Below are 23,478 nucleotides of genomic sequence, written 5' to 3'. Positions count from 1 at the left end.
ATATTTCTTTGCAGTCTATCAGAATGATGAAATACTGTTACGTCTTGATTTCACCCTAAAAAATTCATTAAATGCACTGTAACTTTATGTACCCAGGTTGAATAACATTAAACGATATTTATGACTTGAATCAAATTAAGCCTCGTTTGATTTTACTTGACAAAACATGTCTGGTAAAATATCCAACCAATTTGTAGAAGCTGGAAGAACGCCAGGGCTATTCCACTTTTTACAGTTAAAAGTCCATTTCTGTAGACATAAATCTTAAAGCATTGACTGTTAATAAATACATTAATAAACTTTTAGCTGTAGACTGAAGCACTCAGTTTAAAATTTAGGTTAATTTTGTTGTTTAGGCTATTACAAAAATATAGGCCTACTGGATTTGTGTGTGTGTGTGTGTGTGTGTGAAAGACAAAATTAATAAAACTACAATCTGTCTTCATTACAGTTATCGGCTACAGTAAAAACATAGGCTACTGTTTGTGTGACTGAACATTTGTTCAAATTAAATCTGAATTTATTTTTTGATTGGCGTGATGTTCTGGGTTACATCGGCTAAAAACCGAGGGGGAAGGGTCTGTTTGTGTAATTATCTGTGTTTATGGTTTATCTGCTGTTTTGCTATATTTGTGTGTTGGAGGAAAGGGCCCGTGTGTGAGACTGTGGGGCCAGAGAGAGCAGTGGAGGCAATTAAACCTCTCTTGACTGTACTGTTGGTTTGAGGAAGTGACTGACAGACAGCTCCATTCATCCCGTTCACGGTTTAATCTGTGCTGAGCAGCTGAATTCAATAATGAGTCATTTCGGCACTGAATGATAAACACTGCTGAAAGTGGCAAAACTGCAATTATGTCCTCTGTAATGGGATTGCGCGCTCAGATAAAAGATTGTAATGTTGGTGTTGTGTATTATGGCAGCGGTTCAATGATGAGATGAACACCTGCGCGGTTCGTGCACCGTGAGGTAAACACAAATAAACCATATTCATATTTACACAATAACCTACAGAATGTGTACAATAACCCGTTTCTCATCTTTCAATTATAACACTTGTGGATGCAAATTCAAAGGTTGTGCTGAAGTTGGCTGAGCATTTATCAATGTTGAGTCTAAAAAACGTACAGAATTAAATCAATGGGGAAAATGGGCAAAACTCATGCTATTAAAAACCTTTTTCTAACATTAATAGTTTTGGGCGCTTGCTTTTTAATCACAACGCGTTCACATTCGCCGAAAGAAACTAAACATAAAATATAAAAAGGTGACATCTAGCCTAACTGTAATTAATTACACTTACCGAGCGCAAGAAATACAAAGTCTAAAGACGACGAGGATTGTTTATTTCGCTGAACGCTTTTACTCGATTCTGTTGACCAATCGATTAATGGATTACAGTCCGGAAGTGACGTCGCTGCGGTCAGTCAATGTAACAAATGCATACTATACAGCCTTCAGATTGTGTTCGAGATATTCCAATCACACCCACATTATACCCACACATTTGTACTTTATTTTCTATGATAGGATACTGGTCCTGAAATCCGCTGACTTTCTCCAGAGCTTCTGTAAAACACACCCAGTGCAGATAACGAGTAAATCCACTATATAAGTCATAAAAGGGGAAGTTTGCGCAGCTCGGATCCATGTTTGTTGTGTGGAATTACTTCTCCGTGGTTAAGCAGTGAAGCGCCTCCCAGTGCCTCGGTCACAGACCTTGAAACCCAGCGCATATATGCTGAATGCATTTTGGGTTGAGCACGATCCTATAGCTGAGGAGGGTCCTTCCACTTGCCCACAGGGCCCCCTCCACCTCAACCTTCCTTCCCTTCTTTAGAGATCTCCTCCTAAATGGACGCCCGATGCCGGAACACGCTCAAATATTTGGGCACAAACTCGGTTCCGTCGCTGGATTCTAATTTGATGTTTTGCTGGGAATAATCCTATTTCTGGCAGGAAAAAATTTACGCTGAATATTTAGTCAAGCTCAGAAATAGCTCAAGAAAACTAAGCGAACCAAAAAACAGTTTAATCAGTAGATGTTTGATCAAGCCACGAGTATGGGCGATGGACTCGCCGAGGACCGAAACCACTGTGGATCCAATCCATTGTGCCGTGACCGCGGCAGAGACTCCCAAAGCCGGACGGAAGTGGGAAACCGGTCACCTGTGCAGAGTTCTACCGACACACCGGGGACTTCTGCATCCACACCGACTTCATCTAGCGAGGATGGACACGATAAACTTTTAGGAGTCGATCCGGACTATTGCCGAAGGATTCTGGTCAGAGGTGAGCGAGCGAATATTTATCGTAAATGTGCTCTTGGTAATCATTAACTATTTGGTTTAAAAATATTTTACTAATGTGACAGACAGACTCACTTTCATTTAATTGGCATTCAGTAAAAAACTAAAATAATTTAGTATCTCAGACTCATTTCATTTTACACGAAATGTTCTCCTTTAGTGTATTTTGTTCTTGTAGCTAGTGGTCGTGATTATTATAATATGCACACCATAAGTTCACGATATTTTGAACAAACATTATTACAAAAATGTATGCACAAAATTGTAGGTATGCTCTAAATAGGCAAACACAAAATCGTAAAATGATGCTCATTAAACATTTTTTTTTACAATCATCAATATATGACACTTTACACATTTTTAAAACAGCATAGTTGCAATATATATAGTGTTTTCGAGACGTGTCTTTTCATATTGCAGTTTATGAAAGGGTTTTGCATGTCATATAAACTACAACCATCAAACATGAGTGTTTGACTTATTTTGTGTGGATCATTACAGTGTTTAAGAAAGGTAAAATAACATAAACATTACGCATAATCGAAAAGCGGTTCTTTCAATTTATGAAAAATATCTAAAAACGTAGCCCACTTCTAAATGTAGGTTATTAAAAAACACACACACACACAATCCATATTATTTCTTTGGCAGAACACCCTTTATTTACAGAGGTAACGTCTATGTAAACACATTATAAAAAAGAGAAAAGGGAATAGCTGTTAGAACAAAAAGTAAAAATGAGGTCCATGCAAAATACCATTTTTAAAATCATAATTTAGGGAATACGTGGTTGAAAAACAATTTCTTGTGATATTATAGGGTATTTACGATCAGGAGGTGTAAGCCGTAGGCTATATAAAAAGATTTACACGTTTACTATATACGCATATTTTTCTCGTTCCCATTTCAGTTTTTAAAACACGAGCCAAAATGTAGCCAAAAATTGAAAATAAAAACGACATTAATATTTCTATAATAATACAGATTTTATAATAATACAGATATCAATGCACTAAATAATTGACTATTATCTGAATTGTTTGCACTATGTAACTAACGAATTTTACATTTTAAAATGACAAGTTTTGGCTGAATTAGGATGTGCATAGCAAAGCTTATGATACTATTCAAAACATTTATATATTTTCAATACAACTATTTTGTTGTAATATATACAACAGGAAAATACTAGCTCTAAAATACCCAGGCTTTTCATTGAAATGCCCTTTAACTATATGGTTTATGAAATTCAATGCACACAAACTGTCCGAGCAGTCCTGCAATAGTGGCAGTGAATAGCCGAGCTAGTATTTAGATTGTGATTGGATCCAGTAAGCCCACAATCCCCGGTGTCACTATTTGTTTTTTAAATCTGGATATTGAATGTGCTGGAGTCCTGGAGAGAACCGGGGTCACTGAAAGGTCAGCAGGTCTGTGTCATAGGCCCAAAGGCTGAAACAGCAATTAAAGAAGGGTTCGCCATTAACATTCTACCTCTTTATATCAACAAACAGCATTATCCTATTGTGATATTACAATTCATCCAAGTGTGAGCTTGGTTGCCAGGCAGACATTAAAATAGGCGGAGCTATTGACATACAGATGTGCAATATTAATACTTTACCACATAGAGCTAATTAAACACATTCTAATAACAGATCATATCATATTAATATGATTTAACTGTTACCATTTTAGAAGTTCTGAAAAAATCAGCAAAGTATATTCCTTTAGTCACAACTTGACAGATATGACTCACTGCCATATGACTTTATTTCCCCAAAGCATATTTTTTTCCCCAAAATGCAAATATATTAATTTCTGTTTATATGTCAATAATATATTTCTGGTTGTTTTCTGGGAAAATGTGGAATAAGAACTGCTAATGCTAGGGAGAATTGTGTATATAATTCAATACATTGAAATTAATCAATACTTTTGCCCTGTTTACTGAGTACAAAGACTCAAAACCGCTTGGATATTTATTTTGAAAGTGACAGGAAAATGAACTGTATAGATCAAAAATATAATGCTCAATAAAAATGTTGCATTTTAATAACAAAACATTACATTTGTTAATAGATTAAATACATCAATATATTAAAAAGTATTAGCCAAGAGACAGATATTGTATAATGGTGTTTAACATAATGCCATATTTATCACATAATTATCTGATATTATGTTTTTTGATGTTGCATGCCATTTGTAATATCAATAAAATGTTGTTTTACAGTGTTGATAATTATGTTTCGTGTTGACAAAAATAATCTGCAAACTACAATATGCACATTCTTGTTATGCTGCTTTGGTCTGCCTGGATGAACACGAACACAAATGTTGTAATGGAAATATGTTTTCATGATTTGATCCAACAAATAGAGCAAAAGCGTGCTCACCTTTGGAGAGTTTTCTGCTAAACACAACTTAAGCAGATCTCATTACCAATCAAGGAAAAATGACAGGATACTGGAGCTTAAAGCTCCTCTTTGGCAATTTATTTGGAAACTTGTGTTGTGTCCTATATTGATTTTGCATACTGTAACGGTGAAACAAAATCAAATCTCGATTAAATTACCCAGTGGCCAAATTTTCAACAATTAGGGCATTAAACTAATAATTTCTAGCTTGCACTAACAATAATCAAACGTCTTTAGAAATCGTAAGCAATAGCTACTCATCTTTATATTGAGCTAAATGTTTTTTGTTTTTTTTCTGTGATGCAAAATGATCTAAAGTGCATGTGCACACTCTTATTGTCATATATCCGTATTTTTTATATGTTACAATATATTAATCAGGTTTTCTCCCACTCCTAATAATGTAAGAGAATTGGCTTATTTCAAAACAGATGGTAAATCGTGTAATGCATCTGTGTGCTAAACAGACGCCAAGGGCACTATTCGGGAGATTGTTCTGCCAAAAGGCCTGGATCTCGACCGGCCGAAGCGCACGCGGACCTCGTTCACGGCGGAGCAGCTCTACCGGCTGGAGCTCGAGTTCCAGCGATGCCAGTATGTGGTCGGACGCGAGCGCACGGAGCTCGCCAGACAGCTCAATCTGTCAGAAACTCAGGTACCAAACGCATGCATGCTTGTTAGACATGATAATAGTGAGCTTCGCTTTTGAATGAGATGCTGCTTTTGAATGCAACAGGCTATAAAAAATATATTTTAATTGCCTATAAAATATTTTGTTTGCATGGTAGGTGTGCTAATTATTACTATTATTATACGTTTTGTAGGCTATTTTTTTTTAATTGTATTGATTACATTTCTGTTTGCAAATTGATTGTGTCTCTGTAAATTCTCCAGAATCCCTCTTCATATGATATGTTTTGATGATTTTTCAAGTGTTTGATTTTTATTGTAGCACTGTCAAAAATAAGTATTTAGCCTACACCAGATGCATTTTTTAGAGTCCGGCAAAATACCTAAACATTTCATTTAGTGACTGCCTGTTATTGCATTTTTATAGTGCATTTACATATTTACTGGGTTATAAAACTAAAGAAATCGTTTGTAATATCCTCAATGATAATACCATGTAAAATACAATAAATAGCCTTCTAAATAGCCTATTAAATGCTCATTTAAAATAAATACGTTTTAACACAAAGGTTTGTAATAAAAAACTAGATAGGTAGATATAGAAAATAAATAAATAGATGATGGTTAGTTATTCATATCCAAACAAAACTAATATAAAAACGAATATTTGAATCGGAAAATGAGAATTTATCGATCTAAAATAGGAAATAAGTAAATATAAATAAAACAATTAATGAACGAATGGACGGATAAATAAACAAACAAACATATAAATACATTTTTTGTCAAATGTTTGGTCAGATGGTATAGCAAACCGACAAAAATAGACGTCAAATCGAGCGCTAGAGTTACCAATCTCCTGTCTGCAAATGCTGCATGTCAGCCTCCATTGTTATAAACACAATACTCATAATTAGTATTCGCACAGTGGGCGTTAGTGGGAGGAGCATTTCTTTATTCAGACGTGAAAACACACACAAAAAAAAAAAAAAAAAAACCGGGGGCCCCAGTTGTCCAGTCCTCATTCATGCACTGCGTCTTCAGATTTATTCGGAATTTAAAATATTTTATTTAAAATATAATATTAATTAAATATAAATATAATATTTAAAAGTTTGATTTAGTTAAATGGCATCCTCCAAGTGATTAAAAAACGAATAACTATTATAAAATGCATAAGATTAAACGACTAAAACCATCACTCGCAGATCCACCTACTGACCAGGCTAACTTTACCAGACGAGTGTTTATAATAGACTATCACACAGAGAATATCCCAGAATCACACCGAATCCTGTTCAGACGCATGGTATTATGTGGACATCCATGATTGAATTGTTCAAAACACTCAATTTTGATTTAATGCTGTATTTTTTATAAATAGCAGACAATGATGTAGTAATTTCAAAGCAATTTTATATATTATCTGCACAGACCACGGGTCTTAGATCGCCATAAAGTTGCATCTGAAAAAGATGATTCAATGCGATGTAAATAATAAATTGGCATGGTTTGATTCAAACAATGGTTTCATCACATTTCTGGCACCTGCAAGGGTTTATTAAAACAAACCAATTTTAAAAGGTTAATGGGGCCATTTTTTATGTTTGCAGTCATGCTTTCAAACCTTGAATCTGTTATATTTTGCTTTACTCTGATCCAAATAAAACATTATTGTTACCCAATTAGAAATTCAGGAATTAATGAAACGAATTAATAAATTAATAATACACCTGTTTCAAAGTCGTGTATATCTGCATAACGGCTTAAATCTGTTTTCCTAAAAAAATCTAATAAAATCCATCAGAGTAAATAATCTTATTAGTTTAAATGTAGTTTGGTGGCAGGTCAGAAATGTGACGCTAGGGGCGCTGTGCTGACGTCAGCTGCAATTATAAGTGAAATGGTAAAATACGAAGCTATATTTCCATACACATAGAATCAAAAAACAAACAAAAAAAGAAAAGAAAAAAAAGATCCATATAACAACATTATGCTTACAACAAATAAAAGGAGTGCTCGGGTTTTTGACTTCAAATAGCCTATTGAAGCCTGTGTGACTTAGACCATCTAAAACTAAACTCATGCATTCAGGTTTTTTTTTTTTCACATTAATTAAGATTCCATTACATGAAATATTTGTACATAAATCATGTTTTTTCCCCACACTGTAGGACTATTGAAAATGAACTAAAATTGTGAAATACATAAGAGAAATAGTGAGCAGTTAGATAAGCATTAGCCTAATCTTGATAAAACAAAAATATGAATACGATATACGACAGCTAAAAACTGAATGCGATTTAACTTTAGTCAGCTTTGAACAGAGCATTTTACTGGCTCTCTGGCTACATATAGAAACAAAGTAATCAGCTTTCTATAGAGCACTAATATTCAGGTATAGGCTATATTTTTCTTCACTGAAATTAAAACGAAAAGAAATTTCCTGAAAAGCACGTGTGCTGGTCTGAAGAACTCGTGTCAAATGTTTTGTTAAGGCAGCATTAACTCTTCATTTAAATGTGACGAATCCAATTTATGAATAAAGAGACAAAAACCATAAGACGCAGTATAAGAGTTCATTATTAGAAAACAACTGCATATTCCGCTTTAATTAAGTTTTAATTGAACTTCAAAAAATAAACAGCTCAGATAAAAAATATATCGTTTTTCTGCAATCATATCCGTTGTATCTATAAAACTGTGAACCAGCTGGTCACCAAAGTGAAAAAAAGGCTTTGGAGACAATAAATCATGTTCAACACAAAAAGCGTGCTAATACTTATTCATATTCATTTATGCTCATACAAATGAATATTTCGACGTGCAAAATGCGACTGGAAAATATGTGCATTTCAGTTTATTCCACTGCAATATTTAGGCTATCTATTGATATAATATAATTCATGAAAGCAAAATAACACAAGATTGAGCTAACCTAACCAAACCTAACGAGTCTACGGTTGTTCAAGCCTTTGGATAATCAGGTGTCTATAGAAATTAAATATTTTTGTAATTAACGCGCAATTTTTTATGGCATCTGTAGGTTTTTCTATGTTTCTACGGGGACAATATATCATTGAAAGACTTTACACTATTCAATAATTTATTCCAATATTATGCAGCTTTATCGAAATCCATTTAGTTCAACATACAGTAGCCTACTAATCATTTATTATATTTATTATTGAACTGGTAAATAAGTTTTGGACTTGTTTTGTATATCTGATACTAGTTATGAAACACACATGCGTTAAAATTGGAAAAAAAGAAACTAGCATCTCCCTTCGGGCGCGCGCACGCGACTTGTTGCGCCTCCACATTTGCAATGGCTATAACTCCCTATGAATTTCGGCATATACCACGACCAGATATAGCTTGAACTTTTCACAGTCTTTGCGTTTGTGCTTCTCTCCAGAGAGACAATTGCGGTCAATTCTTGTCAATTGCGGTTTTAATTAGAAAGAAATTATTAAGTCCAACCTCTACCATACAACGCACAATTGATTTCGTTCTCTCATGAAGATTTAATGAGAATAAAGAAAGTGGTCAGTCTTGTGAAAGCAGAGAATAGAGCTTTAAATTATCTTCAAATTGGATCGAATTTAACGATAAAACATGAGATTGAGCGTTTTCCCCTTGAATTTCAAAGAAAGAAATAAAACATTAATGAGAAGTAGCCATAGTAAGACAGATTTGTCTCACAATAATTAATTAGACAGACAGACAGACAGATAGATATTTTAATGACGTTCGGACAAGATCATGTTGCATGAATATTATACTCATTTTGTACCATAGTATTACCATATGACACCATCACTGTACTACCATAGCACTTTTTTGTAATGGTATATAGGTAACCACTCTTATGGGGGCCAATCATGAACTGTTAAGGAGTTTATTCAACTTTTACTTTTGATAAACTGCATTTCAGTGTCATGGATGAAGATGACTCACCTTGTGAGGTTTAAAAGCTGCTCAACTTTTCCCCTGCTGCTTCTCAGAGGATCTGTTTAGTCTGTGTTGGAGTGTAAGCATGGGAGAAATGATTGGCTAAATGTGAAGTATTTCAAAGTTATAGGATTTCCCTGTTTGTTTACATCAAAATAAGGGTTTTTGCTCAGACCCTGTCCCCAGCAGATGGCTCCCCGCTCCAGCGTAACACAGCAGGGATCCGAACCACACATGACTGTATGGAGTATTCAGGCGCCATAGACGTATTGATCGTGAAGCAGATCTGATGTCTGCTAGATATTTATTATCTGAGATACTGCTGTTAATTTATATACAGACTGAATCGGTTTAGTTCAACCATTAAGCTTATTTCAATTGTGCTTTGATGGCTTGGCATCACTGAATGAGAGACCACAAAATAGAGGCTCGTGGAAAAATAAATTGAAGAACATGAACAGCTTGAGCCACGGTATCCTGACCTGTTTGCTTAAAGCATGAGGAAATAAACAGGTTTTGTGCAGCACTCTGTGTTTATTGAAGTGAGAGCTTTTTATTAGCCGAGTGAGTGACAGTTCACCTCAGCGTTTCTCTATTTGAGCACAATGAGTCTCTTCTGAGTGTGACCTTAACATACATAAGCAGAACGCAGGGTTTGACTTCAACCTGGACCCTTTGATGAAAGGCAACAGTCAGATTATGATTTATAAGATTCTCGCAGCAAGTTTCAGGCCGCAAATATGTTTGATGGAATAAATATTTGGGTTTTGTGGTGAGGTTGATGTACAAACAAAGCTGGCAAACATTAAAGCTGAATGTTCCTGAATTCGCAGGTCCTCGCGGTGATAAAAAGCCTTAATAGAATTAAATAGGCAGTTCTGAAAGCCTTGAGTGAGTCTGTGTGCGCAATCTTTTTATCAATACAGCCAGCAGCATGTTGCCACAAAGCACGACACACAGACAGAATCTCATTCACACAAACAAAGTCTTGTGTTAATGACATAAGAACACCATTTTTGTCATTTTTATTTTGTTAGAGTTGATCTTTCACTCTTGAGCCTTTTGTGTTTCTTTTTACCTTGAAATTGGAGTTTACAGTTATATTTTAGGTGAAGAAACATCCTGTTTCACTTTTTGTGTTTGTCTTTACACTCTTTAAATCAAAGGTTCTTTATTGGTGTCTATGGTTCCGTGAAGAACCTTTAACATACATGGAATCTTTCCTTTCCACAAAAGGCTCTACAGATTTTTAGAATGATTTTCAAACGAAATGGTTCTTCTAATGCACTGCTGTGAAAGCTTTATTTTTAAGAATATGCCATTAAATTCGGGTTTACAGTAATGTTTTGGGTCGATTGGACCCAAAATATCCAACATCCTGTTTTATTTAGAAATATGTTAATTTATTTAAAGTGGGTTGAGGATGTTGATTTCAACACTGGCCATATCTTCTTTACTGGTTTTGTGTCAAACAAGCAAAAGCCTTGCAATTTTTCTATTCTTTGTCTTTCTAAATAGCTATATCTGTCAAGGACAGAAAGACACTTACTTGCCTCATATGAAATTATTTTGGATGTTGTCGTAAAGCACAATGAACAGACATACTCAAACATACACACAAAGCTTATGATATACCATTTTTATATATTTTTTAATTTTATTAGAGTTGAACTTCAACTCTTTTGAGCCTTTTGTGCATTTCCCTTAAGGTTTGCAGTAATGTTTTGAGTACAAAATCATCCTGTTTCACTTGGAAATATATTGCATTAATTAAAGTGGGATGTCTTTGACTTTTTCAAATAAAATACCTCAGTCAAGGACAGAAAGACTCTGCTTTGCTTGGTTTTCAAATGGGAATGCATTGTTTGGTGAAGAATAACCAATGCCGATCAGCATAATGTGACAATTTCTTTTTTTCTGTTTACACAGGAGAACGACCAATGATTAATTACCTTAACTGTAGCCAATTCAGAGAATGCATTTGTGTTTGATATTATTAAAACACCTAAGAACGTATAGATGAACGTTTATGAACTGAACTCGGCTTTTATTTGTCTGAATATTATGCACTTAAATGTAGCAACTGGTGGCTCCGCTGTGTGGTCTTTATTCCCAAGATCTCTGGGCTTTGCTTAACACATTGTACCATTCTTTTGCTTTCCATTCATCTATGAGAAAGCCATGGATTTAATGGATGAAAGATTGTGTAAGAAATAAATAGGAAGTGTAAGTGATTGAAGCAAAAGGAAAAACCTAGTAATATCATTATGGCTGTGAAAAATAAACAGACAGACAGAACTTCTGGTTGCTTTTTACTCACAGATAATCGTGTCTTGCTGTACATCCGCCACTGAGCTGGTGACCTAACGAACGCTTTCGTTGTTCATTGTTCTCTTCGACACCCAGACAGCATGTAAAGTAACGTAACGTCTGGCACGAAAAGAAGAGATGAGGTCTAGAAGAGGCAAAGAAAGAAAGGCACCAGTTTAGACAACCTGAGCACTTAGAATGGACAATGTTAGTAGGTCAATTTCATTTTCATTTTGCAGCTTATAGTTTGCTTTGCTTGACAGCCGTATGTGAGAAAACAACTTTAGGAGTATAGAGTATGAGTCAGGACTTTAACCAGCATGCACTGGCCAGGCCTCAGACGAGCGGAAAAGTTGATGAGATTGAAAGGTGGTGTTTGCATCTAATTCTGCAGTTTGTCATTCGTCAGCCAGATTGTAATACAATTATCTGATAGGATCAGAGAGAACAGAAAACTACTACACTTAACTCTGCTTTAAGAGCCCCAGATCTGAACACCGAGGTACAAAACAGAGATGAAAATGTAAATGTAACATTGTAACAGTGTTGATTGTTTTCTTTTCCTTTTATTAATATAACAATATTATTATATCCATAACAATGTATTGTGTTTTAAATATGCATGAGATTTAAAAAAATAAAATATAAATGAATAACAATATTATTATATTAATTAAACAATGTATAGTGTTTAAATATAAATTAAATATTTAAAATATAAATGAATAACAATATTATGTTAATTTTAGATGTACTTCGTATAAATTGATAACAAAAACAAATATAGCAATATTGTTATATTAATAAATAAATGTACATTAAATCATTTAAAATTATTTAAATAAAAAAAAAAATACTGAAGATGGAAATTCATCATCAATGTGGAGATCTCTATGAGACTGTGCTGTTGAATGTCGACCACTAGAGGCGCTGTGGTTCAGCAGGGATGCCTTTTAATCCAAAGGGAGGACACAATTTCTTGGTATCTGCCCACACACTGTAAGCCTAATTGCCCGATCACATATGCACACGGGCTGCGTCATCCAGTAGTGCTGGGGGAAGGGAACTAATAATAGTCCAAATGCTTTTGCTGTTAGGAGGATTATAGAGCCCTATCTACCAGCCATCGGTAAGACAGGGTTGACCGCTGGCTGAACCTGTGCAAACATGTGCTTCGGTAAAACTAGGAACAAGGGTCAGGGTATGCGGAAAAGTGGGTAAACCAGTGTAATTGGTTAAGATGATCATCACGTAATAGGAATAGGAACTTTTCCCTTCCACAATACAGTTGGGCTGCGTGTTACAGAATGTGTGTACAACATCTGACCGGACATAACAGGACAAATATGTTCGCATCTCACCATATGTTTGATATGACATGTCTGTCTGCCTGTCTTGGCATGTGTGCCAAGAGAGTTTCTAAAGACATCAACTCAGGCCTCGGCTAAATCAAATACCCCTCAGGAAAGATGCATGAGATTATTGACCTACAAGCTCTTTAAAGAAGAGGTCACAGAGGGGTCACCGAATAACCAGAATGCCTTATTGCGCTGAAAAGTGTAATCACATGTGTGGGATCAAGAGGACAGCTAGCGGGCCGTGTAACTTCTGGACGGGGTCAATAAAGGTGTCAAAAAGATCAGCAGACAGTCAGGTGCCCGAGCATCTAACTCTTTTTAGACCCTAGAATTAGTTCATGTCTTTGGATTTTCAATGTGTTGTTTATGGTTGTGCAAAATTCAGAATTGACAAATGCCTATCTATCTATCTAGCATCCATCCATCCAACATTTTATATCCTATCCATCTATCTTTCTATTATCTATCATCCATCCATCACTCTGTCCATCTTTCTATCATCTATTTATATATATATATCAATCATTCTATTCATCGATCATCCTCTTTCTCTTCATCTATCATTCATCCAACATTCTATCATCTATCCATGCATCCGATTTTTCTATCCATCAATTATCCATCTTTATCGTATCTATTCATCCATTTATCAATTTATCCATCTGTCCCTCCATCCTTCACTCTTTTTATCCATCTATTCATCCATCCATTATGCCAACATTCTATCATCTATCCATCCATCGATCTATCCATCTTTATCATCTATTCATCAATCCTTCATTGTTTATCCTTCCATCATTTTACCCATCTATCTTTCTATCCATCCCTCCATCTAGCTAGCTAACTTCAAGTCTTTTTCCAGCACTTTCCAAAAAGACAGTCAATTGAACACTCACAGTTTGTCTTGACAAACTTTGCTCTAGAAAGTTAATTCCGCTCATGTTTCATGAGCCCCACTAAACAAACTTGCAACCTCATTTTCATTCATGTCAAATTTAATTGTCAAATTACTCTGACTACAGACCATTATATCATCATCGTTCATAACTACATGCACAGAACAACTAGTGGATAATATAGAGGCTCCAATTACAGCAGAACTGATACAATTTCAGTAGGATAGCAAAAGTATCTGATGAATTGATGTACTGGAGTTCGTTCTGCACCGGTGCATTGTGCTGATTCTGAGTTCGCTGAAGAACGAGTGCGGAGTGCATTGGGATGCCGCGGGCCAGGCAGCAAATTCAGGTCATGCAGATCCTGCGTTTAGTAATCTCTGCCCCAGTGGTGAACCCTCAATCTCATTACAGAGGATTTCATCCCAATAGTGTAGATGTACGATGGAAGAGATTTGCTTTCGTCTTTTCACTCCCATATTTTCATTTTTTTTCCTTTTACTTTGTGTAAAGTCGAAATATGGTTTTGTAATCTAAAACTGTAAGCCGTGCCCACTATAGGGGTCTGTAAAAAAAAATCTGAAATATGAATGCATAGATTACAGCCTTAAAGTATAAAAAAAAAGTGTTAAATATATTGAGCATGTAAATACATCCTTTGCATACTCTTGTACACACACTCTTCATAAACACACAGCATCAGCATGCTCGCATAAGCTTAACGGTATCACTCCACAATCTCATTATCCTCACACTAATGGCCACGTTGAGTCCATCATCTTAGTGTTACAGACCTCAGCTTGCAAAACTGTTTGGCCCAGGTTTTATTCCGCTGTTAGCGTCTTACTGGGTTTATGACGGAAATTCATTTCTGGGGTGTGTTTGTAAGCTGCTGTCATCATGGAGGTCATCATATCGCCGTAAACAATTCAGGTCCCGGGTCATTTGTTCTTAGAAACTCCTAATGAATGGAGTTTGTACCCATGAGAAGGACTGAAATCTTTTTAGTCCTTTTGTCAAATTTGAAATATTGACATTTAAAATAACTCTTTTGTATTTGAATATATTTTGAAATGTAATTTATTCCTGTGACACAAAGCTGAATTTTAAACATCATCACTCCAGTCTCAATGTCATTCAGTTCAGTGTCAGAAATCATTCGGCTGCTTGCTATTGGTCTAACACTACTAAATGTAATGTCATCAAGGCCTATTTGGTTTCAACTAATGGCTGCTAGTTGTGCTTCAACCCCTTTTTAAAATCCATTTAAGTCCTAATGTATAGTGAAGTGAAGTTAGGGTTTTCTTGGTGAATATCCTCACACTGTACAGTACATAACAAAAGAAAAACAGGTCACAAATATTGTTTTACATTGCCTCAAGCATCAAGTATTGCACAGATGACACTATTTTTCTGTATGTCCATGCATCTAAAACACTTCTAGTCTAAAAAACTAAAGTCCTTTTTTCTTGTGCACGGAGAAAAGCGTCAAAAGTGTCTCATAGAGCAGACAAGTGTGAAGTGCTCAGCTCGATGGGATCTGAACCTCAATCAACCCATGTTCTAGAGCCCTAAACATTAAGAGTGAGAAAATGAGTGTGAATGTGCATTTCTGAGAGCTTACGATGTGTTGATGCGTCTGCGCATATGTACAGTCGAAAATGGTGCCGTCTCCTCCTTTATGGTCCCCAGGGTGGGACAAAGCAGCGGGTGACAGGTAAAACCCAGGTCAGGATGAAATGCATTTTTCATAGGCTTGATTTTCTCTATATTTATGAGTAGACCTTGATCTCGACCCATCGTCGACCCCAGAATATACTCTGCAATAAAGCAGCGCTGTATCAATTAAACATGCAGGACAAGGACATGCAGAGTGCACTTTTTAACCTGAGGTCAGCAGCGCTTTGACTCAAGTTCAGCGCACTTTTGAACATGCTTCATTGATCTTTGCTTATCAGGAAACCATAAGGAGAAGCCTCCCATGTGTGTCAATGTTGCTGAACAGACAAACTCTGTTTTTGTGGTAATCAGTGGTGCTTGCTAAGGCATGTTTGTCCAAATACCTAACCTAAAAATTAAAATTGACACATACAATGGCTTCACTCATACAATATGTGCTATAGACATGTTTATAATTGCGTAATTTTGCAATGTTAACAGTTATTTTCCTATTCCAAAGCTTTCCAAAGCTGCTTTGAGTCATTTTTAAGAGTGCCCCAAGTGTCCAAATACATTTTTGAACCCCAAGTCACTATATCCACCTAGTTTTTAACTTAAAAGCAGACATGACCATTTGTTTTTTACTATGAATGCATGAGGCTTCTGATGTCATTTGTTTCCAGTTACATTACCTGTACAAAACTTGGCACTTAATGTTGCAAACTGGTATTTGTTATCATATTGTTACAATGTATTATCATTTTACCATTTACTGCACTTTGTTATTCTTCTAGTTATAACCAAGAAATGCATGTCTATTAATTTCTCTTACAACTTTTGCTCTTGTTTGGCAGGTGAAAGTGTGGTTTCAAAACCGCCGCACCAAACAGAAGAAGGACCAGACCAAGGACACCGACAAACGGTCATCATCCACTTCCGAATCGCTCGCCACATGCAACATCCTGCGGCTGCTTGAACAGGGGCGTCTACTGTCTGTGCCTGCACTTCCGCCCAACCCGCTGCTGGCTCACCCGCATGGGGGCAACGGCTCGCTCTTGGGCAGCCCGTCCGTTTCCACTTCCTCTGGGGTGAGTAGCAGCACCACGCCTCTCGGGGCAGCAGCGGGAGGGACGTTTGGACTGTCGCTGTCTACTTTAGGTGGCACCCCGCCCTCGCCGCGCCTTGGCGTCGCACCACCCTCCCTATGCTTTACCATGCCTCTCCTGGGCGGCACCCATCACGAACTGCCATCGGGATACGGGTGCGGATCCTCAGCGTTTGAGCCCTACATGAGGATAGAGAGGAAGGATGGAGAGTTAAATGGGAAGAAGACGGTTTCCTAAAAACGTTCCCAACCGACTGGTCCCTTCTCCCTTCTACCTGTCTCAGGGGTCTCACCTGTGCCGTGAACAACTGGAAGGTTCGCAAACTAACAGAAAGAGATTGAAAGACGGCCTGTCTTGCGCTAGTGCCTACAACCAAACAGAGGCCAGTCGGACTCCATCGTTCAAGTGGAGGTGAGCGTGTGGGACGAAGCCTGTAATTAAGCATCGCTGTGTTCGGTGAATTTCGTCGTCCACAGGTTTCCTTCCATTTTTGCATTACTTGTGTGGTGAGGAACTTATTGTTTGTGAACGATGGAACACGCTGTAAATGTAACTGTAATTGTAAAAGGCTAAATAATTTCGCAAGTTGGGTGTTTTAAAAAAACGAGAAAAATGACTAAAAAATCATCAATATTGTGGTGCGTTTTTATGTTGCTCTAAATTAATTGACTTTGGGGAGCTTCGTGTCAATGTAAATGTGAGTCTGTGTGAGAGTACAAGAATGAGCGAATGAGTGAACACGTACAGTAACTGTAACAAGGCACTGACAACTTCTGTGGCATTTATTCTGCACTGGACCTTGGTACTAATGAGAGTTCAACGGACAGAATGATTATTCATGTAGCAGTGATGCAACATTGAATCTGAGCATGTAGAAAATTACGCAGGTCTTTAGAAAAATGCGAAATGCTAAATAATAGCATCTAAAAGTGCTCCTCACATGCGTTTCTCATCAATGATAAGTTGTCATAATGCACTCTCTATGAGAATATCTCTTCTTTTGGGAACACATCAATTTCTCAATTGAAAGCGATGCCCTTATAGGCTCAACAACAATATAAGGACCCTTTTAACAGATTGTGATGACATGTTTCCAGTTATCAGCATTGTAAATTTATCAAGGTTTTCGTTAACTTTACATTTCATAAAACTGGTTAAAGCTGCTGCGTGAGTGTTTCTAATGCAACGGCTGAGGGAGTGACAGCAAATTTGACATCTTTCTCCCTTTTGACAAACATAACCAATCTCTCTATAATTTTTTTCCTCTTTTCAAAAATCATAGAAACACTAGGGTAATATTTTCATTACTGGGGCAAATGAGAAACACAAAAATTATATTTCTTGTAGCTTCCATTCCCGACTAGAAATTCACCCAACTACGGTGATTTCCACTTCTGGGAACCCCAGAAATGTGAAAACGGTCCACTGCCCCTTGTTAACATGCTTCCTCATGTCTGAGAGTTGCTTCCAAATTGATGCAAAGGGCTAATTCTTGACTTCCAAGATGAACCTTTCAGAGTTATTCAGCACCTGGTTTCATTCTTTGGGATCTTAAACAATGCTTAATTACTGATCGAGTATGCATAGAATCGGTTGTATGATAGGAACAGTATGTGCAAATCATTCAGACACCGACTTCAGTTTACATGCACTAATGCTTGCACTGCAGTACTACAGGTTTGGAGAATGAATCAAAACCAAAATACACACTTACAAAAAAGTACTTTGATATAAGGATTGCTTTAAAGGGCACCTATTATAAATGTGTGTCGGCATTTTATTGTATGATAAAAATCCACCCACTTCTCATTTTTTAATCCCCTTTAAACCAAGTCAGTCTCACTAGGCCTGCCGTTTTGATTCTCATGCAGTGTGACGTCACACTGCATAGGGCTGGGCCACAAGGGTTGATTGACAGCCCTGCATTGCTATAGTTTTTTTTTCTCCGCACTTGAGCTCTGTAACATCAACAATATCTCGCAAGCAATCCCGGTGCTCTGTGTTTAGATGTAAGACTGAAAATAAGAGTCTTTATTTTCTCCCAACATCTGAGCTGCTGAGGACGCTGTGGATTAAAATCTCAAAATCTACCTAAATACGTGTATCACTCCAGACTCCTTTGTGAATGTCATTTCATTATAGTGTTTAGCGTTGTAACCGTATTTGTGTGCATACATTGATTATTTTTAACTGATCAGAGCCGCGCTTGTGACATTAGTTTGCGCTGTTCGTAGCGTGAGATTCGTTTGGTGGCGCAGTCGACGGCTCGGTCAGTTGCGCTGATGACAGGTCAACGCAGCGTGAACTCTGTAACACCATGCTGTTTCTTCCCACTTTCAGTGCATTTGGCTTCCAATATATACGGCTAAACACCAGTTCTTTCGCTCTCAGTTATGTTGCTTCTACTGGTTGTTAATGGCTGTAGATATGCAATGCAGCGAGACATATACGTGATGCCCTCTTCTGGAGACGGGTGGGAATATGCAGCTCATTTGCATTTAAAGCGCTACACGCCAAAACAGCTCTTTTTTAGACACACTCCAAAAATGACATTTTCCAGTTGATATAATAAATGATCTGTTGGGTATTTTGGGCTGAAACTTCACAAATACATTCTGGGGACACCCAAGGCCAATATTACATCTTGTAAAAAGGGGCATAATAGGTGCCCTTTAAAGGAATTTATAAACTTTTTTTCACCTCCCCAATATATGACCTTTGTCCTCCCTTGTCAGTATTAGCAACGAGCATCTTCGAGCAGCCTACTGACCTACTGTACTTGTCCACGCGGTCACAAAAAATGGGAGGCACGCGGATGTCCACGCGGACCGTCTGCGTACACCCTCCGATGACGATTTTTACGTCATGCATACCATAGCGAACCCTAGAGGACTCACGGGCGCGGAAAGTATAACAGAGGCTTAAGGCCAGTTTGGTGCTCTTGCATGTGCTTTTTCTGACTTCAGAATTACACCCCACAGTTAATCGTTTTTTCATTACCTCGAATCAGATGCACTTTACGTTAAGGGATTTTCTTAGTCTTCTTCGCTCAAAACCTACCATGCATATCAGTAAGAACAGCATGCATCGGTTTTTAAAAATTCCCCAAATATTCCCATTTTTTGTTTGTTGAAAGACAGCCAAACACATTTATTTCAACTACTTCCCAACTTCTGATTAAATGAAGTCATGCACCAAAGCTAGGCTAACACATGCAGACTCGGCGCAGTATTTTCATATTTAAAAGATTATTAAATTCAAAGTCAAAGCAGTCCTATTCACACTGATGAAATTTGGCCGAAAAGTTTGTTTTGAGTGCTGTAAGTCAATTTTTTTTCTATGTGTGGCAAAAAACCGACCAACAAATTAGATTTGGGGTCACAAAATAGATGTATCCGTGCCGAGTGAAATCGTTGCTGTCTGGCTGAGTTGAAATCTGTTTTGTCTGATGTTATATTTTGCATTAAGTGACTGGGTTGTATTTTGAATTAAAGCATGTGAAGTGCTATTTTGCTTTGCTCCAGGATAAACAGACTTTTGCACTTGTTTGTTTAGCTCTCAAGGAGGGTTCACAGAGACAGCCATTGCAGGCGCTTGAAATTAAATTTGTTGTTTTGTGTAAAGTTCAACTCTATTGAACTTTGTTGCTCAACAGCTGCTCCCACTTACAGTATGTCACCCCAAAAAACAAAAAGTTAATGACTTCCGGTCACTTGATATTGTTGTCAGTCTGAACGCCCTTTAATGTGACTAGCCATTTTCAGGGGCCTTCAAGTCAAACAGTAACATATGGAAGCTTATTTCTGCCGAGGAATACATTTATATACATAAAATTTGATTGAAGTTAATTATCTCACAATTCAGACTTTTTTTCTCACAATTGTAGTTTATATCTCATAATTCTGACTTTTCAGAAATGTGAGTTTATATCTTGTAATTTTTAAACTCGCAATTCAAACTTTTTTCTGGTTCATTTTCATATCTCCCAATTTTGAGATAATTATGAGATATAAACTCAGAATTGTGAAATGTAAATGGTGTGATGGAACAAGTGTCTAAATTGTGAGATATAAATGGGCAATTACGAGAAAAAACGTTTATGAGAATTTGAAAAGTTTAAATGAGAAGTCGCAGTTACCTTTTTTATATTATCATTCTGTGATAAAAACAAGCTTCCGTAGTTATAACACTGTTGTTTCATTATTTCTCTATTTCTATACTCTGGCAGCATTCTAGGCTGGACAGCAGAAGAAATAGTTAAACCCCAAATAAAAATTGTGTCATCCATTCACCCTTGTGTCGTTCCAAACCTGTACTTTCACAGAATGCCGAATCTTCTGTGGAACACAAAAGAGAAACATTGACCAGTGACTGATACTGTACAATATTCCAAATCTTCTGAAAGTCATACGATCATTTTGGGCAAGTATCAATCTAACAGCAACAGTAAGTTGCTATTTAAAGCTTGAAAGCTCCATTGCCTATTCATTGTGCTTGCATGGAAAGACCAAGTATGTCTTTGAAACAATATGATGGTAAGTGAATGATGACTGAATTTTTTATTTTTTTTGTGAACTACTCCTTTACATAAAGCTGTAAGTGACTTCAGCCTGTTGAGTTGCTCTTCCATTGCTTTCTGAGAAAGACATAAACGTGGTTTTAGCCTCTAGTATTTGATTGGACTGTAACTTGTGCATAAAAATTCTCGTCACAGTGGTGGTGTTGTAGTCAAAAACAATTTTCGCTAAGATTCATGTATAATTCACTGCAGCATCATTTAGCCTGAAGCGCTGAGACAGACACTGGCTCATTACATTAGCACATGCAGTCGAGGCTAACGAGACAAAAGCACACACGTACACGTCACACATTTTCTTCTAGTTTTGGTGAAATCCCTCAAACTAAAAAGTCTCCTAAAAGAATGATGATGTGCTGATTATTTTGTTGAGCAGAAAAAAACTAAACTAATGGAGTATCTCACAGACCTGTGAATTTGGAAAAGCAGCAGAGTTGTAAAGCTTTGTAAACAGCATTAAGTACTTTACCATCACTACAAAACTATAAAAAAAACGTATTTACCCCTTTAATTACGAACCATATGCCTGAAATATGTTTTCACAATATGTTGAGCTAGCAAAGACAGTATATAAATAATATTGTCACAGATATGATTGTAAAATGTGGTTTGAGTTTACTGTGATTGTGTGGAAAATTTTTATTTTATCTCACTTCCATATTTTCTTCCATTGTTAAAGGTTCAGTGCTCTTGTTCTGGCACAAAGATTAAGTGTCAGTAAGCCATAAGCTTTTTGGCATTACAGCATTTGTGTGACCGTGTCAGAAAATGATAATAATAATAAAAATACAAAAATTCCATAATGGCACCAACTTCTCACAAATAAGAAAACACTTAAACAGTATGTAAATATATGAGTCTTTGCACAGTACTTTCATGTTGTATTATGTGGTCTTACAGAAAAAAATGAATGAAAAAAAAAATATAAATGCTTTACAATTCTTTGTCTCATTAAATATTTGCACTTATTTAAAAAAGTTTGTGTTCTGTGGCAAAAGAGCCTTTCTCATGATTTGGCTAAAAAAGCCAAGATATTGTACAATATGTACATGTGTTTTTATTCATATGCATATAAATATATGTCTATGTAATATGCCTACTTGTGTGTCATTTTTCTGACTCCCTCAGTCCTTGCTAAATCTATCTAAGTCATTAAACAATGCTTTTCAGTTTTCAAAACAGCATTATGCCGGTATTTATACTGTTCTGAATATTTATTGTATCAGTTTAGGCTGATCAGGTATTAAGTTGTTCTTCTAGCCCTTCTTTCTTAAAACATCCAGCTCTTTTCTCCAGACGAGGGGGCGGCACGGTTATTTTTCAGGAAATGGTGGACAAGCGTACACAATATTTTTAACCACATGTTTTGTCCCCTCGATCTCCTCCCTGCACTGCTCTCTCTCTCTCAGAGTCTCGCCTGGACAATCAACTCCAGGGTGCCAATTAAAATGATTAGCGTCTTTTCTTCATGGGAGTGGACGGATGGAGGGAACGGGGACTGGATGGGTGGCCTGGTGGTTTTAGTGTACGTAAACAAAACAAAAACAAAAATCGATTGGGTGAGGAACTCAAGTGACAGGAACAGCGTTCATTAAGACGGTCATTCTCAACTGGTTTGGTTTCAGGATTTAGACTTTTATACTGGGATCAATATAAAACATCAAGTGGCGACCCGACACAGAACCAAAACTGAAGTAGCAAAAGTAAACCAAAAAATGTCTTTAAAATCAAACACGGAAAACTTAATATAAGTGATTAATATTAAGTATGATTAAACAGCCCATGAAATTAATGTACAATATTTAGATTTGGGCATTCTCTCCTATTTTCAAGTCTAAATATGCATGAATAAAATATGAATAAAAAGTTAAAAAGAACAGTATTTATTTCAAATAAAAATATTTTCTAACAATTTAAATCTTAATTTTTAAAAAATCTATTTATCATATCCTTGCTGAATAAAAGTATTAATTTCAAAAAAAAAAAAAAAGGAAAAAAAAAAGACTTACCCCAATCTTTTAAATGGCAGTATATGATGTTACAAAAGATTTCTATTTTCAAATAAATGCTGTTATTTTTTACTTTTTATTCATCAAAGAATGCTGAAAAAATATCAAGTTCTGAATAAAAAGAACCACAACTGTTTCCAACACTGATAATATATTAGCATATAAGAATGATTTCTGAATAATCATGTGACATTGAAGACTGCAGTAATGATGATGAAAATTTAGCTCTGATCACAGGAATAAATTACATTTAT

General features: G+C 36.4%; 1 protein-coding gene across 1 annotated transcript; it reads left to right on the top strand.

Moving 5' to 3' along the window:
- Positions 1–1,636: 1,636 nt before the first annotated feature.
- LOC306888261 (ventral anterior homeobox 2) lies at positions 1,637–17,236 on the top strand. Its single transcript, XM_079446456.1, has 3 exons — positions 1,637–2,289; positions 5,194–5,381; positions 16,388–17,236. Exons 1-3 carry the CDS (start codon positions 2,040–2,042, stop codon positions 16,874–16,876), a joined length of 927 nt encoding a protein of 308 aa, XP_079302582.1. The 5' UTR covers positions 1,637–2,039; the 3' UTR covers positions 16,877–17,236.
- Positions 17,237–23,478: the final 6,242 nt, after the last annotated feature.

This window comes from Barbus barbus (genome assembly GCF_936440315.1).
Source record: "Barbus barbus genome assembly, chromosome: 2".
Lineage (NCBI taxonomy): Eukaryota > Metazoa > Chordata > Actinopteri > Cypriniformes > Cyprinidae > Barbus > Barbus barbus.
The sequence above is the reverse complement of the archived record's forward strand: the minus strand, read 5'-3'. Positions and strand labels throughout refer to the sequence as shown.